We start from the raw sequence: 16,506 nt of genomic DNA on the forward strand, positions 1-16,506 counted from the left end.
TTAAGCCAGAGTTTAAGTGTGTCATTCATTAGATGTATTAGTGTTTGATGATAATGGACGTGTTTATAAATGATAATTATCACAACAGAATTTCACAGAAATCCTTGTTGTTTCGTGGCTTCAAATGAGTCAAAGCACTTGGATATTTTACACTCATTGCTGTCTACTTACCAATAATTCGTTATTACATAATAAATACTGTACTAAAGTACAATTTTGAGGTACTTGTACTTTACCTGAGTACTTCCTGTTCCTAGTATACAGTAGTTGAGGAAATGAGAAACTAACAAATAAGAGATGCGGTAGTCTTGTCTGAAAATGTGTGTGTATACAGTATGTGTATAGACCAGTGGTGGAAAGTAATTAAGTACATTTACTCAAGTACTGTGCATAGGTACAATTTTGAGGTACTTGTATTTTACTTGAGTAATTCCATTTGATGCTACTTTATAGTTCCACTCCACTACATTTCAGAGGGAAATATTGTACTTTCTACTCCACTACATTTATTTGACAGCTTTAATTACTTTTCAGATGAAGATTTGACACAATGGATAATATAACAAGCTTTTAAAATACAACACATTGTTAAAGATGAAACCAGTGGTTTCCAACCTTTTCAGCTTTGACATTTTACGAGATTTATCTGCTGACCCTTTAGAGGGGCCCAACCCCTAGGTTGGGCGCCACTGGACTAAACTAGCTAACTGTATATAAAGTAGTTGAAACTAGCTCCACCTCCAGCAGCTACAACAGTAACATGCTGCTCTAACACTGATGCTTCACTATTAATAATCTAATGTCATATATAATAATATATCAGTCAGAGGGACCAAACCACTACTTTTACTGCAATACTTTAACTACATCAAGCTCATAATACTGATGTACTTTTACTGTTTTAATACTTTTACTTGTAATGGAGTATTTTTACATTGCTGTATTGGTACTTTTACTTAAGTAAAGGATCTGAGTACCTCTTCCACCACTACAGAAGAGGTCACATTAAAATATTGTGTTTTTGTGAATTGACCCTTTAGTTGTATGAATTTACAACCTATTGTCTTTGCCAGCCTGAGTGAATTAAACTTTTTAAAATTAAAGCCCAGAAATCATTGAAATGTAAACAAGGTGATGTGGGACTTGCTACTTATTTTTTTAATTTATCTTTCATAACTTGGAGGAAACCTGTGTGTTATTGTTGCCATAGGCATCCTCTGAAAATATGTGAGCTGTTGCTGTCACAACATGTAACCAACAGGGAAAGTAATGCCCTAACATAACCCTTTTAAGTGGGTGTCATGTTACAGAAAGAGTCTGACACATTTACAAAAGACATGGTTTATTTTGTGGTTTCATTTGGTTACATGTGTGTGTTCACAAGCAAAAGCAGAAGGTTTGTAGATTCGCAAACAAAATTGTGCAAGATATTCTGTATGTTACTAATTTGTATGTACATACGCATACTCTACGAGGAATATGAACTGGTCTGGGATGTGTGTCACATTTACACCATGCCTTCTTTAGCTCTTCTGTTTCTGTAAATCACCAGGAGGTATCCCAGTGCAATGAGGAGGAGGAGGATGAAGAGGAAGAGGATGCCAGCCCAGGGCCCTTTGGGCAGAGCCTTTATCAGTGTGCGGCTCTCTGCTGGCAACATATTGCTCAGACTCAGCATGTATCCCAGAGCCCAGCCTACAGATGCTCCTCCTGCCTGCAAGAACACAAGAGAAGACCCACTGAAACCACATGGACAAATTATCACACATGATAAACAAAAATGTTAATTCCACTGCATTCAGAATTTCTCTTTCCCCTTCTTCCTCACCTTTTTCTGAAAAGAAATGGAAGGAAGTGTGCGATGATCAAAACCGTAGCGCTCCGTTAAGAGGACCTGGACGTAATTGGAGATGGCGCAGACATTCTGCATGTGTTCCTTAGACTGCTTTGTCTTTTTAGTCATCTGTGTGGAAACACAGCAGGATGAGATTTTTCATTTTGTCACATGTCTTATTTGGTGGATGACAGTTGGACGTTATGTGCTGCAGAGTACCTCAGAGATGGTCATGTTGCAGACGAGCCGGATTGCCCTCTTCATTTGGCTGGGGGAGGTGATAGTGATGTTGGTGAGCTGGCTGATATAGCTGTGACTAAAGAAGAAGGCAGAGAATGCCTGTGGAGAAGAAGGTGGTGTTGAATTGAAAAAAATACTTGATTTTACCAAAAAATAGGCCAGCAAAATAAGTCAATAGATGACTAGGGCTTGATAGCAATATTAATGTACAATATAATAGCTTACTTTGGGGAATATAAACAAATTCTGATCCTTTTTTATTTAAATAAATATATCAGACTCATGATACTAATTGCATCCATGTGAAATGAAAAGCTTAATCATATAAGGCCTTTAAATAAGGAACTACCTAAAGAATAATAAGACAAGCCTAGGAAACTGACTAAGCATTCGATACCAACTTCTCGTATTTCAGGTTACAGACATATTTCTGTTGAGGTTTGAGGCCTGGCCATATGACGAATTCATTATTAGGGCCCGAGCACCGACCGGTGCGAAGCCCTATTGAAACTGAAGGAGTTATTATTATTCCTCCGAAACAAACGCATTTTTGAGGGCCTAAACATGCACGAAAACTCATGAAAATTTGCACAGATGTCAGGACTGGCGAAAATTTCGATATTTTATGGGTCTCGAAATAAAGCGGGACAAAATGGCTCGACAGTGCCACCTAGAAAGTCAAGAAAATTGAGCCCCTTGATACAGATTGTCGTAGGAGAACGAAATTCGGTATGCATATGTATCATGACCAGATGCACCAAAAAGTCTCAAGGACACATAGCCTAACTCCAACAGGAAGTCAGCCATTTTGTATCAAAGTTGAAATTTTGCACCGATTTTGTCATTTTCAGCCCGCATACTTTAACGAACTCCTCCTAGAGATTTGACCCCAGGACTTTCAAATTCGGTCCGTATCATCTACAGGCATAGGAGATTAAAAGTTGCTAAAACAATTCTCATTAGTCTTTCCTAGGGGGCGTGGCTGGGTGGCGAATTTCGATCCTTCGCCATGAAAAATGAAACGGCTATAACTCCGGCATACATGATCCTAAGAGAGCCAAACCTTTTGTGCTTCATAAGAGTCCCGCCCTGAACGGGTCCATGTGACAATACAGGATATGAGTCATAGCGCCACCTCCTGGCAACAGGAAGTTACATGTTTTACGCTCTGACGCCCTGTGGGCAGCACGGTGATCGAATCCAGCTGAAATTTACTGAGAATAGCCTCAAGACCTTGGAGATCTTATATTATGAAGTTGGTGACCCTTCGTTGAAAGGTGTTGCCATGGCGACGCGGCGAATTTCGATGTGACGCCATGAAATTTCAATGCCTTATAACTTGACTCCACGTGGTCTGATCTTTTCCAAATTTCATATGCTTGTTAAGAGTCCCAATCTGAACACATGTTCAGTCTCATATTTAGCGAAAGTCATAGCGCCACCTACTGGCAACAGGAAGTATCATGCGTCGTACTTTGTCTAATTACTCCTAGGAAATTTGGCTGATGCACCTGAAATTAAGTCAGCTAATAAACAAGACCTTGGTGATGCTACATTTGGCAGCTCATGACCCAAAACTGAATGCTATTACCATGGCGACACATCCTTCGCCATGAAATATGATACTGTTTTTCAGGGAGAAGGGATTGCTCTACAGTCATGAAACTTGACACACATGTCTAGAGTGATGTCAGCTAAAATCCTATGTGGTCGCTTTGAATGGGCGTGGCAAAATGGCTCAACAGCGCCCCCTTTAAAATTTCAAAATTGCAGCCCCGCCTTCCAGATTAACGTAGAAAGATGAAATTCACAGGGCACATGTATAATGTCAACACGCACAAAAAAGCCTCTTGAAGCCTTATTGTAAGTCGAACAGGAAGTTGGCCATCTTGAAAAAAATGGTACATTTTCGCCTTTTCATGGCCATTTCGCATACCTTGTATTTTAAAGAACTCCTCCTACAGAATCCATCGTAAGGACTTAAAAATCAGTGTGTGTCATCTAGACTAGTGTATGATCATGATGGTTTGGCCGTGGCGTGGCGTTGAGTTTTGATGTTTCGCCATGACAGAGGAAATTGATATATCTTGAGTGTACACGGTTGGATCTGCCTCAAACTTTACACAACAAGTCACTGACAAAAGCCCTTCGACTGAGCGTCACTTCGACATGCGCTGGGGTGCGAGGGCCCGATCATCGCTGCTTGCAGCTTTAATTTCTCCATTAGAACTTCATTTTTGGCAGTGTGGGGAAAGCATGATGCAACATTTAGATCATCATGTTGGGAAATAAAGCTTCCAGAAAGTGAAAATTTTGGGAAAAAAGACAGATGTTTTTCAATAAGGGAAGTGAGGTTGTTTAACTTTATGGATATTTAGATCAGCTGAAACACAGATTGAAACTGAAACAGAAAATGTTTTGTGTTAAGTAAAACTGTGTCTGTATCCAAAAGGCTCCCTCACCATGAAGTTTCCGCTCACATTGGGCTGGAAGACTCCATCAAAGGAGCACTTGGAGTAAGAGCAGTTGTTGAGAGAGAACATCTTTGTGACATTGTCCAGGCAGCTCTGGTAATCTCCTGTGCCCACTACTGACACAGACATCTGAGGGTTAAACTTGGCTGGTCTGTACTTCTTAGTGCATGGAGAGTCAAAGACATCCTTCCCCAGCTGGATAGATCTGTTGAACTCTTGTGGGTAGCAGGGGTGGAAAACCTGGGCCTTCATACTTTGAGTCTGACAGAGGGAAAAAGGATAATAGTGAAACAAACTTCTGGTAAATATGTATGGACAAGCAGTATATGACAACAGCAGTAGTGACACAGTATATGACTACCAGCCTGATGTCACCAGGGCTTGAGACTTAAAATATTTGACAGAAAACCTGCGTTATAAAGTGGAGATATGGACCAGCTTCAACAAAAATGGGGTATCAGGTATCAAGGATGTTTCAGCCCTGATCCGCTCCCTAGAGGATATAGGTTTTAATCCCCAGGTGAGCACAAAATACGCTCATAGCACATGTGGCAATCATAAAAAAGCAAGTACATTACAAACCACACAATTGGGCAAGAGGAAAGTAAACACTCAAGGCAAAAATGATGAAAACCTTAATTTACTGGCAACATGCTATATGTAACTGTTACTGTTTACAGTACCGTGATGAGGTGAGCCAGAAGTTTACGTAGAAACTGGTCTTGGCCGTAGCACAGGAAGCTCTGGGTGTATAGCTTGTAGAGTTGTCCATAAAGCTTCAGCTCCATCACATTTTCCTCATTCTCCACCTTTTGCGAGGTCTCAAAAGTGATCTGAGTGGAGGCGCCACCTAAATCCAAAGCTCCGATTGTCTTTCTGCCCGGATTCAGCCAACGGCACCCAAAACCACACTAAGTGGCAAGAAAGGACACATCAAGACATACAGTGAGAATTTGAACTGATGCAGGACAATAGAAATATTCCAACACTGAACAGAGTTTACTCAGCATGAAACACTTATGTGTAGAACTTCTAGCAATGCAAGCAGTGTGGATCGATGGCAGATGTCAATTGGTCCACTACTTTGGTTCAGGGTTGAGTAGCTCAACATCTATCAGGTGGATTGCCATTTGTACAGACATTCATAGTCCCCAGAGAGTTAATCCTACTGACTGGTTATCCTCTGACTTTTCCTCTAGTGTGTCTTGCAGGTCAAAGTTTTCACTAATCCAGCGCAATATCTACAAGATAGATTGGCACAAGTTTGGTGCAGATATATATATAGATTGTTCCCATATGATGTATCCTAATGACTCTGTGATCCCCTAACTTTTCATTTGCTGTCATCATGTCAATCGTGTAAAATTTGTTTAACACTTTGGTTTGATGACCAAGTATTTAGGGCCCGAGCCCAAAGGGCGAAGGCCCTATTGTATTTCATGTGTTTATTTCTTTCTTCATATTAGATATGATAATTACATATTAGGGCCTGAGCCCCAAAGGGGCAAAGACCCTATTGTATTTCGTGTTTCTTTATTATTACGCCACTTCAACCCTTAATTTGACCCCCTAAACATGCTCAAAAACTCACCAAATTTGGCACACATATCAGGTCTGGTGAAAAATTTGATAAAATGTAAAAATTATACCCCAAAGTGCCAAAATGTGCTCTATAGTGCCACCTATGTATCTAATAATATCTGCCACGGCCCGTAGGAATGTCGTAGAGAGATTGAACCAAAACTCAATCATTTGTCTTATCAAGACCTACAAATCATACACTGACACCCCTGACCTAAATCCAACAGGAAGTCCGCAATATGCCCATCAAAGTACGACTTTGTGCCAATTTTGGACCCCCAAGAAACGCTATCTCCTCCTAGGGTGTTAATGGTATCGGCTTCTAACTTTAATACATGACTTATGACACTGTGCTGAACACAAGCTGTTAAAAACTTTGTAATAACTCGAATGATTTAGATATTGTAAGCCCTGAAAGTTGGAGTGCCACATCACACCTTACAATGTAAACCAATGGGGAGGCAATCTCTAGGCATGGACTTTGTGTCAAACAAATGGTTCTGATGTGTAAACTATAAGTCTGACCACTTTGAAACCTGTATCAATGGATTCGTGACGAAATTTCCTACAAAAAAATAAGATTTTTAATGTAGGATTTGGCCAAAGTCATGGGATTTATGAGGATATTTCACAAGAAGAGTGACATTCTTTCCAACTGAGAGGGAGAGAGAGAGAATGAAAAAACTTGCATAATTTTGATGACAAAGGTGTGAGTAAGATGTCTCACTCAAGATGTCTCACTCTGCAGAAAATTCTCATCCTCACACCGTTGAGATTTGATGTTTCGTCGTGACAGAGGAAGTTGCTTTAACTTTATTGTACATGCTCCAGTCTGCACCAAACTTTACATGTTTGATAAGAGTCCTGGCCTGAACACGTCTACATGACAATATTGCATCAGTGATGCAAACTGGCTGAATAGCACCCCCTACGAAATTGCAGCAAAGCAGCCCCAGCAGCAGGCAAAATAGTGGACAAAGGAAGTGATGTTTATCTCCTTCTTGCACTGTCTGAAAACAGCCCAGGTCTGAAGACATCTACATGCCCGTGACAGAAGCCCTTCGACTACGCCGCGGCACGAGGTGCGTGGAGGCACGAGGTGCGTGGAGGCGCGAGGGCCCGTTCAACGCTGCTTGCAGCTTTAATATTTATTATGTATCTGTCCTTGTGTATATATACAACCATTCATATACACTTACTTTGATCAACTTGCTTTTATACAGTATAGTAGCATATTCTGGTGTTTGTAATCACACTTGTGATGACATGCAAAACCATTTCGTTTTCTCAGGATGTTGAGCAATGATGATAAAGTTGAATCTAATCTGATCTAAATCAACTTCTTCTAATCAGAAGAAGTTGTTTATCCGCTTATCTTTGTGATAAGCAGGTGAAGCTCCTCTTCACAGCAACAGTCAACTGTTCAGTGGTGGGAACTTCCAACTTTTCATTTCAATAAGACTTCTGTACTCAACGGATCTGCAGTCAATTACGTCGTTCTTCAACTATGGTCCATTTTGGTCTGGAAACTTTTAGAAAATCACGTGCTCAAAGGCGCAAAGGCCCGTTCAACGTTGCTTGCAGCTTTAATTTCTTTCTTTCTTCTTTATTATCTTGCCACTTCAGTGCCAAAATGTGCTCTATAGCGCCACCTATGCCACTAAAATGGCTGCCACGGCCTGTAGGAATGTTGTAGAGAGATCGAACCAAAACTCAATTATTCAATTATTCTCATCAAGACCTACAAATCATACACTGACACCCCTGACCTAAATCCAACAGGAAGTCTGCAATACACACATGAAAGTATGACTTTTCCCCAATTTTGGACCCTGAACAAACGTTATCTTGTCCAAGGACGTTAATGGTATCGGCTTCAAACTTGAATACATGACTTATGACACTGTGCTAGAGTCTGACCACTTTCAAACCTGTATCAATGAATTCGCAACAAAATTTCCTACTAAAATATGATTTTTTATGTAAGATTTGGCCAAAGTCATGGGATTTATGAGGATATTTTACAAGAGGAATACTCTGAAATCCTGCTCTTCAACTGCTCCTGGTGATGTCACTCCCTCAGTGCTGTGACACATGACGCAATACACACTCATTATCAAATCACAGGAGGAGCAAGAAAAGACTTAAAAAAAATCATACTCTAATATCTCCAAAACAGTAAAAGATAGAAAACACGTGTCTTGTCTTGTCAATGTCTTGCGACTCATTTAAAGTTCAAATGAAGTTTGTATCCAAAACTATGTGGAAGCAGTAAATGATCAAAAAAGTGTGGGTTCGCTCACACTCTCCATTCAAATATATGAGTATTTTTCTGTGTCCAGCTGCAGTTACTTATTGTCTCTACACACCTGACAGTACACGTTTCAATCAAACTTTCACCAGGTCATGTGGGTTAAAAGTCTTTACTTTTCTAAAAATAGACATGATGAAAATTAGGGAATTAATTTGTTTTATACACAAACCCATCAAGAGTTTTCAATTTACTAATTGAAATTCAAGTGAAAGGGCCCAAAACCTGCATAGGGCCCAAAACTTGCGTCCACATTGGTTGCGTTTGCTGATATTTGGCCTTCAGCCAAGTCAACGCCTCTCTTCTGTCCACAATAAATAATAAGAGGATAGATCTGTGAGTGCCGGTGTTTTGTTTGTTTCAAAAGTATAATGAAATATAATAATCAAGTCATGAGGACACAAAAGCATGGATTAATTTCTCAAAATTTTCAAAAGATAAAATATTGCTGATGTTACCTGATAACATAACAACGTGTTCATGTCCTAAATTGATTTCTCTTACTGCTGTGAAGTGGAAGTTGTCATGGTGACTTTTATACACAGCAGACAGATTCAGACATGCTGGATTTCTGAGGCAATCAGTTCTCTGGAAAATGGCAGTTTTTCCAGTTGTCCAAATGAGTCAAATGAAATAGATATCTTTCTTTTTAGTGCCAAAGTTCCTCTTTGTTACTATACTTCCACCGCAGCTCAACAGGGAAACACTGAGGAAACACAAAGAGGGAATTTGATGCTAAAAAGACTGTAAACGTGGCAGATATCCACTTGATATGACTAACTCAGACTGCTGAAGCCTCATATAAGCTTCACATCAACTTTTAAATGCATTTTTGCACAAAATGACACTGTGGACACACTGTGGATTCTGGCCTCTTATCACTTACATTGAAAACACATCTGAAGGGGAGGAATGATTACAGCGAGGAAAACTTCTTTCACTGTTCACTGTTTCACAGTGGTAGAAGAAGTATCTGCACCTGACTGTTGTTTTAAGACAGATTTGAAAAATTGTGAATCTGTCCTTTAATGTAGCAGCATTTAAATGCTTTAGGGTGTGACTTTCCATGCGTCCAACAGGAAGGACAATGTTCTAAAACAGAAACGTTCTAACTCACCTTGGCAAAGTTTTGAAGCAAATAGTTGACTGTGACCCAGCCATACACCCCCTCCTGCTGTCCGCTCAGGATGGTTGCCTCTCGGAAATTGAAAGGGTAAGACAGCAGCTTGTTGCCCACTTCCTTCAGTACCCGCTGTGACTCTGTGGTGTTGACTATGCTAAAAAGAGAGTGTTAAATGGGGAACGAAACAATAATTAATCCGCCAAAGAGCCATTTTAATGCATCCATGAATAAATGATTTGGAGCTTAGTAGTAATATTAGTGTAATATCTTGTGTTAATGGAAATTTCTACTGACTTCAAGAGCCTCATGCCTGCAGTAGCTCCCAGATAGAGTGGAGTCTGGTGGTGCCTGAATTTGGGGATATCCCTCACAGCTTGGTCCATACAGGGCTTCAGACTTTGTGCTGCACCACCAGGAATGCCAGCATAGCTAGATATGCCCCCACCTTCATAGACGGAGAAAGTAGTTCTGCTTACAAAGAACTCAACCTGACCTTCTTGAAAACTGGACTTCCATGTGTTTCTATGGAAACACTAAAAACAAATCAACTCAGGAAAAGGAACAACTGGCACTGAAGATGGCATGACCTTTCTGGTAAGGAAGTCGAGCAGTTAAGAACAAAAGTATTGTGCAAGACATAGCATGCAGACAGTGATTCCGTAACAATCAAATAATGTCACAATAATAGATATATTTATACGGTGTGGAAGTGAAAGTGATTGTGTCCTTGCTACCAGGACAGTCTCGTGTTAAAAGGTCAGTTCATGAAAATGATAAAAAAAAAAACAACATATTTTCTAAGTTGTCTCTAGTGTTAGCCATGAGATAAGGTTGGTTTTCCTTGTCCAGGTTTTGAGATATCCATCTCTGATATTCATAAAATTTAATTTGTTCACAACTAGGATACACAAGAGGTAAATTAGAAAAGATGTTCTTTTGTAATTTGGTTGAACTGACTCTTTATTGTAATGGGCAGTTGCACTGACATGCCTCTGATTCAACGCCTCCTCCCAGGCTGCAAACTGTCCACCAACATGCTCTACCAACTGGGCCATAGTCAGGATTTTAGAAATACTGAGGTCTTTTTTGGATTTTAAAAATTATCATGAAGTTATAATATCTCATTTACTCAGTTAACTTCATATCATAGTCATAGTCATATTTTTTCAAGTTGTATTTACCAACATGAAGGTCTGAATGGAGTCTCCAGGTTCACTACATGGCAGTTAGTTTGTGGTAATTTAAGTAACTGCAAGTTTATTTAATACTGTAATCACCAGTGAAGTACATTATAAACTGAAATTATGTAATATATATTGAATCTACACAATATTGGAATAGCCTATAAGTGTGCAAGTTTTAATTGTAGAATAAAAATCTCCTAAATTCCCTGAAAAAATACAGATGACATGACCTCAGTGTCCTCAATAGGAGCTACGACCCCATCCAATGCTTCAGATAAAGAACTACATCACCCTGCTGGGTACAGACCAGTCTACCCACATGTTGTTCTCAGTGTAACCTTTCATACAAAAACACATGTCTTGTGCAGCACAAGGAGTTCACCTTCGGCATGACACTCGCTATGCTGGGTGACAATACCGGTGCCGTTTAGCTTGTCAGCCGGCCATTTATAGATGTACATGGAGGTGTGGGATGAGCCTGCGTCCAGAACAATTCCATACTGAAACAGACAGAAAATATATATATATATATAAGGATCTCATAACACAAATACCCATCAGTCATTTCATAAATAACACATATCCTCCTAACGGATCACAGCTGTTAACCTTGATGTTAAATTGTATTTCCTTTGTACATATTAACTAAAGTCCAGGTTGTGGCTAGCATAAGAATTGCCTCTTTTTGGTAACAATTTTGCAACTGCTGTAGCCTACATGTTGATTCTCGCCTTTTATGTTTGAATTAATTCTTTTTTACTGCAAAAAATTCATTACAGACTTAGTGCTGTAGTTACACAGACTAAGTTGTTGTATTGTGGTGTCTTTGACCAACAATTCTTTTTAACTAGAAATGTTGACTTTGTCTCTGTTTCAAACTTCAAAGTATCACGTTCTATTCATTGTTATTCTTTAGGCAGAGGCAGAGTATGGCAGATTTGACTCTATCTATGTGCCCTTTCAAAAACTATTTCAAAGTGTCTGTGAGATGAACAAAGGAAGAGCACATGAATAATGTACCCAGAAAGAATCTCCAGTAAAGCACACAAACAGCTTCTTTTATCTTGTCTTCTTTGTATGTTTCTTTCTGTCTTGTCTCCTCAATCATGCTCTGGGTCACTTCCTTTTTACGAGAAGCGTTCTAACCTTTTAAGGTTAGCATGTGAGGTCTTTCAAGCTTTGCGTTGAGGGCTGCTGCTGCACATTTCATTATGAGTATTTAGTTGACACACAAACTTACGACTGAGCAAGTTCAGATTAGAACATACAGGGTTCAAAACTGTGACCATTTTGACGGCCTCTCCATCTGTGATGGCACACAATAGCTGAGTGATGTTTCAGCCAAAATCTGATCATTAACAACAACTGAAATACTATATTTGAATATTTTTCTGGACTGATGTGCTACTTAATAAATTCAGCGTATTTTAGAATTAAGTTTGCAGTTGGTGACATTCAGTATGTAACTCACAAAGAATCATTTACATATTAAAAAACCCAAATCCTGACCAAAAACCCTGCACAAGCTTCCAAATAGCAAAATAATATTGAATTACCATGTTTTCTGGAGGCTTCTCCATCTCTTTAGCTGGAAGGACCACCAGAAGAATCCCAACTATTGACACTATCAGGAGCACAACCGCAAGGATGATTTGGGAGTACTGGAGACCCATGCTGGATGCTGCTAGCACAATTCTCAGTAAGGAAACCCACAGATATAAAGGGTGTGCATTATATACTTGACAGCTGTGGGTTTGGTCTGAGCTTTTGACGAATCATCTTGCCCCCACACGCATGAGTGCGCGCACACACACACACACACACACACACACACACACACACACACACACACACACACACACATACACACACACACACACACACACACACACACACACACACACACACACACACACTACCAGGCTCAGTCAGTCAAGTTTAGTCACTTCAACAGAAGGAAGAAGTTTCTTGTGATTAAGAAATCAATCAGGAGTCATAGTGTATGGAATAGAATTTATTTTTGACATTAGCTCTGTATATATGATGAATACTTTGAAGGTGTTAATGCAACAACAGTGCATCTGTTAGAGCAATAAGATGAACAACTGAAGTTCCTCAATATACAATTACACAGGACACCGTTTCCTCTCAAAGGTAAAGATGTTACTCTCTGCATCATCAGGACATGTTGAAACTGCGGCTGTCTTTTGTTTCACCTTGCAAAATAGGAACACAGGAAATGTACAAACCGACATGTAAACACGAGGTTCCACGTTGCAAGATTCAAGTATCACAGGTTTTCCTCACTGTAATCATTCCTCCTGTTCATACTGACTATTAAAAGATCTCCTTCAAATGTGCTTTCAATATAAATGATTTTGTACAGTCATTTTGTGCAAAAGTGCTTCATATTAGGACTGTGGACTTTGTCCCCCATCACTTACATTGTAAGTGCATTATGAAGGGATCTTCTAATGGTCAGTATGAACAGGAAGAATGATTACAGCAAGAAAATCATGTTTCAATGTTCATTTGGGCTCCTGACTGTTGTTTTAAGACTTGAAGAATTGTAAACGCGTCCTTTAATGGTGAGATAAACATACAAAAATAAAAAATACATGAGAATAACAATAAAAACAGTAAAAGTCAATGCAAACGACAAGAAAAGAAAACAAATGAGGAAAAAACTAATGAAACATGATAATAAATTAGATGATCACTTTTTAGTACTGTTTGCTTCTATAGAAAGATTTTTGCCATTTGAACAAAGAAATTAACTATTAAATGTTTGATGCTGTGTGTCAGAATAGCAGAAATTGTTTTTGAGGTTAAAGGAGTGTGTGGAATTGAACAAATAAAGACTAAGATCCCAAGTTTGCTCACAGGTAAAGAACAGATAAATAATGGGTCCTTCAAATTTTTCACAAAAAGCACAAGAGCTGAATAAATGTAAAGTTAGCTAGAAACGAGTTAGTGGGATAGAGTTTCTGTAAAGGTTTAAATTATGTTTCCTTTACTTTGTTGGAGATGCAATATTTGTAAGGTAAAAGCCAAAGTGTCCTCCAGATAATATTGTCAATGCATGGCCTCTAAAATAATTCACCATTAGGTGCAATTCTTTCTTTCTTTGAAAAGTCAAATGTGTGTTATTACACTTTTTATGTGTAAGGTAACATCATCCTGTTGTCCCCATATACCAAATGACATTTAATTAACTGTTTAACCCTGAGGAAGAGTTTGAATAACAGTGAAATTCTCTGAATAGCACAGAAAAATCATAAATAGCCATAAATAGTTAATATGACAAAATGCAACCAATATCATGAAAAAGGTCAAGAACATGGTTAATATTCCTACTGTGCCAATTACAGTGAAGAACAACAACAGTGTTATTCTTGTGTGGAGAAAAGGACAAAGGCTAGTTTCCATGCAAGAAGGGCTGGTTGGTGAAAATTGGATCATTTAATTGGTAACTTTCATTGTGTATAGGTATTGTGTATAGGTACATTTTTACACTTGGTCATATTTATATTTAAGCCAGGCATTTGAAAATAATCCAGTTGCCAATTAGCTCATCTGTCTCTAGCTGCTGGCACAGTGACTCCACCAACAAACAATTCAATTATTTTATACTGTTGAACAGCAGCTCCAGAGCCATCTCAACTCTGGATGGACAAACAATACCTCAGTCAATTTAGTCAACTCCATATAATTACCACTGAAATATTTAAGACTTAACAAAATGGGAGATTTTGCTCTAAGAGGTCATAAAGCAGCTGTATAGCGCCCCTTTCTACAAGAGTTGACTGACTGAAATGCAGTTATGCCTTTTATACCATAACTGCATACGGTGCATTTTCTGGTGCTGCACTTATATTCATGATGTTTTATGAACATTTCATTTTAACTAAATACCAAAAATTAACTCAACATCCATAAGTAGTAAGTAAACATGAATTACAGAGTGGTATCTGGTCAAAATTATAATATTTATAGTCAAGTACAAGAGGCCTATCATTTGCAAAAATAACTGACTAATAACTAATAAATATTTTCTAATATACAAGAATATCAGTATTGGTGGAGGCTTCTAATTTTGTAAGAGTTTTCTAATTTTTGATTTCTTGTGGTCTTAACCCTTTAGAACCACTAGAGCATGCTATACTCTTATTTCTGAGCGGCTGTTTCACCAGGATACAGAATTGTCTGATTTTTCTGTGCTTGTAGGCATTTAAATAATATATATAATATCGTTTGCTGGAAGCAATTTTAGTGGATTTTTACTGAGACATTGACAGTATACCCTTTCATAGATGAACAATGTAAAACAACAAGAACTATAAAAAAAAATGCAATGTTAGACATTCTGTATTAACGAATTGTATGTGTGCACAAATATAATGGTGCATAAAAGGCTTGATAAACTCTGACCTCTATTTCATGATCATTAAGGTTATTTTAAGTAAATAAAATGAATACATAACACGATTCAGTGCAATACAATATAAAATGAAAAAAGTGTCTGCTTCAAACAGCTAAAGATCAGCAGGCTGAAATCCAACTGAATCAAAGTTTGAATGTCTGTGTGACTCGTGTTTCTCTTTGACCAAGTGTGCATGTGTGTGTGTGTGTGTATGAGGAGAGCATGGAGTGTGTACCGAACTGTAGATGACACTGCAGCTTGTAGTGGGGGGTATTCTCTGTGGTTGGTATGGTTTGGGGGGTGGGGGTGATTGCCTGAACAGAACTTAAGGGGTGACACAAATGGTGGTGAGGTGAAGAGGTCAACAACATAATTCTGAAATGCACAGATAAATCAGAAGTGTCCAGGCCCAGCGGTCCAACCAGCCACCTGATGTTTCCTCTCCAAACACTCACTCCTCCACCCAAAGAGCTGCTACACTGTAAAAAAAAAAAAAGTCCACCTCAAAACATAATTTATGCCTATATCCAGCTATCGTAGGTCACAAAATTAGAATTGATCAGAAATAAAACACACTCTTGCTCATTTCAACACTGGGCTGTTGCTGCAACACTCTTACTTTGTCTGCTATGACCAGTAGCTTATTTGCTAATGTTAGCTAACATTAGATAGATGTGTAACTGATATTGCTGATTTGTCCAAAACATGTATACTACTTTAAGCTGACAACCCCATAAAGCACCACATTTTATAGATGCAAAAATGACTCTGCAGCTGTCTGTGATGATGCAAAATGATGATGACTCATTACAGGGAATAGTGAGTGATTTCGGCCTTTGAAACTAAGGGAAACCAGACCAAACCCTTAAAACCTAACCTTAGCCAAAATGTTGTGCAACAGAAATAAAGGAGTTGCCTTTAGGGCCTTTGCCTTTTGGGGGTTATACTTGAAAAAAGTAGTTTTAGCCAACTAGCCAATTATGATAGCATCCAGCCAGTGGACTACAGTAGCAACATTTTCAAACCAAAATTAATTAGTTGTTTTTTGTAGCTGTAATCAACTTCACATTCGTTAGCTCATATTACTGTTGACATAAAAACCAAATCAGAAGGAAAACGCTGAAACTGACTTAACATCTGATGAAACAAAATGCTAATAGTACAACTTTCCTCAGAGGACGAGTATTGGCAGAGTTTCTCCAGTCGCTGTTCCCTGTGAAATAACAATAGACTTCAGGTCAATTGTTTATTGTGTTAATCAAGGTGTGAATTGATGATTAGATCTGATCAATTAACATCCATTTAGCATTCAATCTGATCAGTTAACATCCACTTA

General features: G+C 38.7%; 1 protein-coding gene across 1 annotated transcript; it reads right to left on the reverse strand.

The window, feature by feature from the left end:
* Positions 1-1,325: 1,325 nt before the first annotated feature.
* Positions 1,326-12,426, reverse strand: LOC121904381 (ectonucleoside triphosphate diphosphohydrolase 2-like). Its single transcript, XM_042422095.1, has 9 exons — positions 12,304-12,426; positions 11,130-11,247; positions 9,858-10,008; positions 9,558-9,717; positions 5,232-5,459; positions 4,537-4,809; positions 2,054-2,173; positions 1,829-1,963; positions 1,326-1,714 (listed from the first exon to the last, which is right to left on the reverse strand). The coding sequence occupies exons 1-9, from the start codon at positions 12,418-12,420 to the stop codon at positions 1,508-1,510; spliced, it is 1,509 nt and encodes a 502-aa protein (XP_042278029.1). The 5' UTR covers positions 12,421-12,426; the 3' UTR covers positions 1,326-1,507.
* Between the last annotated feature and the right edge of the window lie 4,080 nt (positions 12,427-16,506).

This window comes from Thunnus maccoyii, chromosome 9, assembly GCF_910596095.1.
Source record: "Thunnus maccoyii chromosome 9, fThuMac1.1, whole genome shotgun sequence".
Classification (NCBI taxonomy): Eukaryota; Metazoa; Chordata; class Actinopteri; order Scombriformes; family Scombridae; genus Thunnus; species Thunnus maccoyii.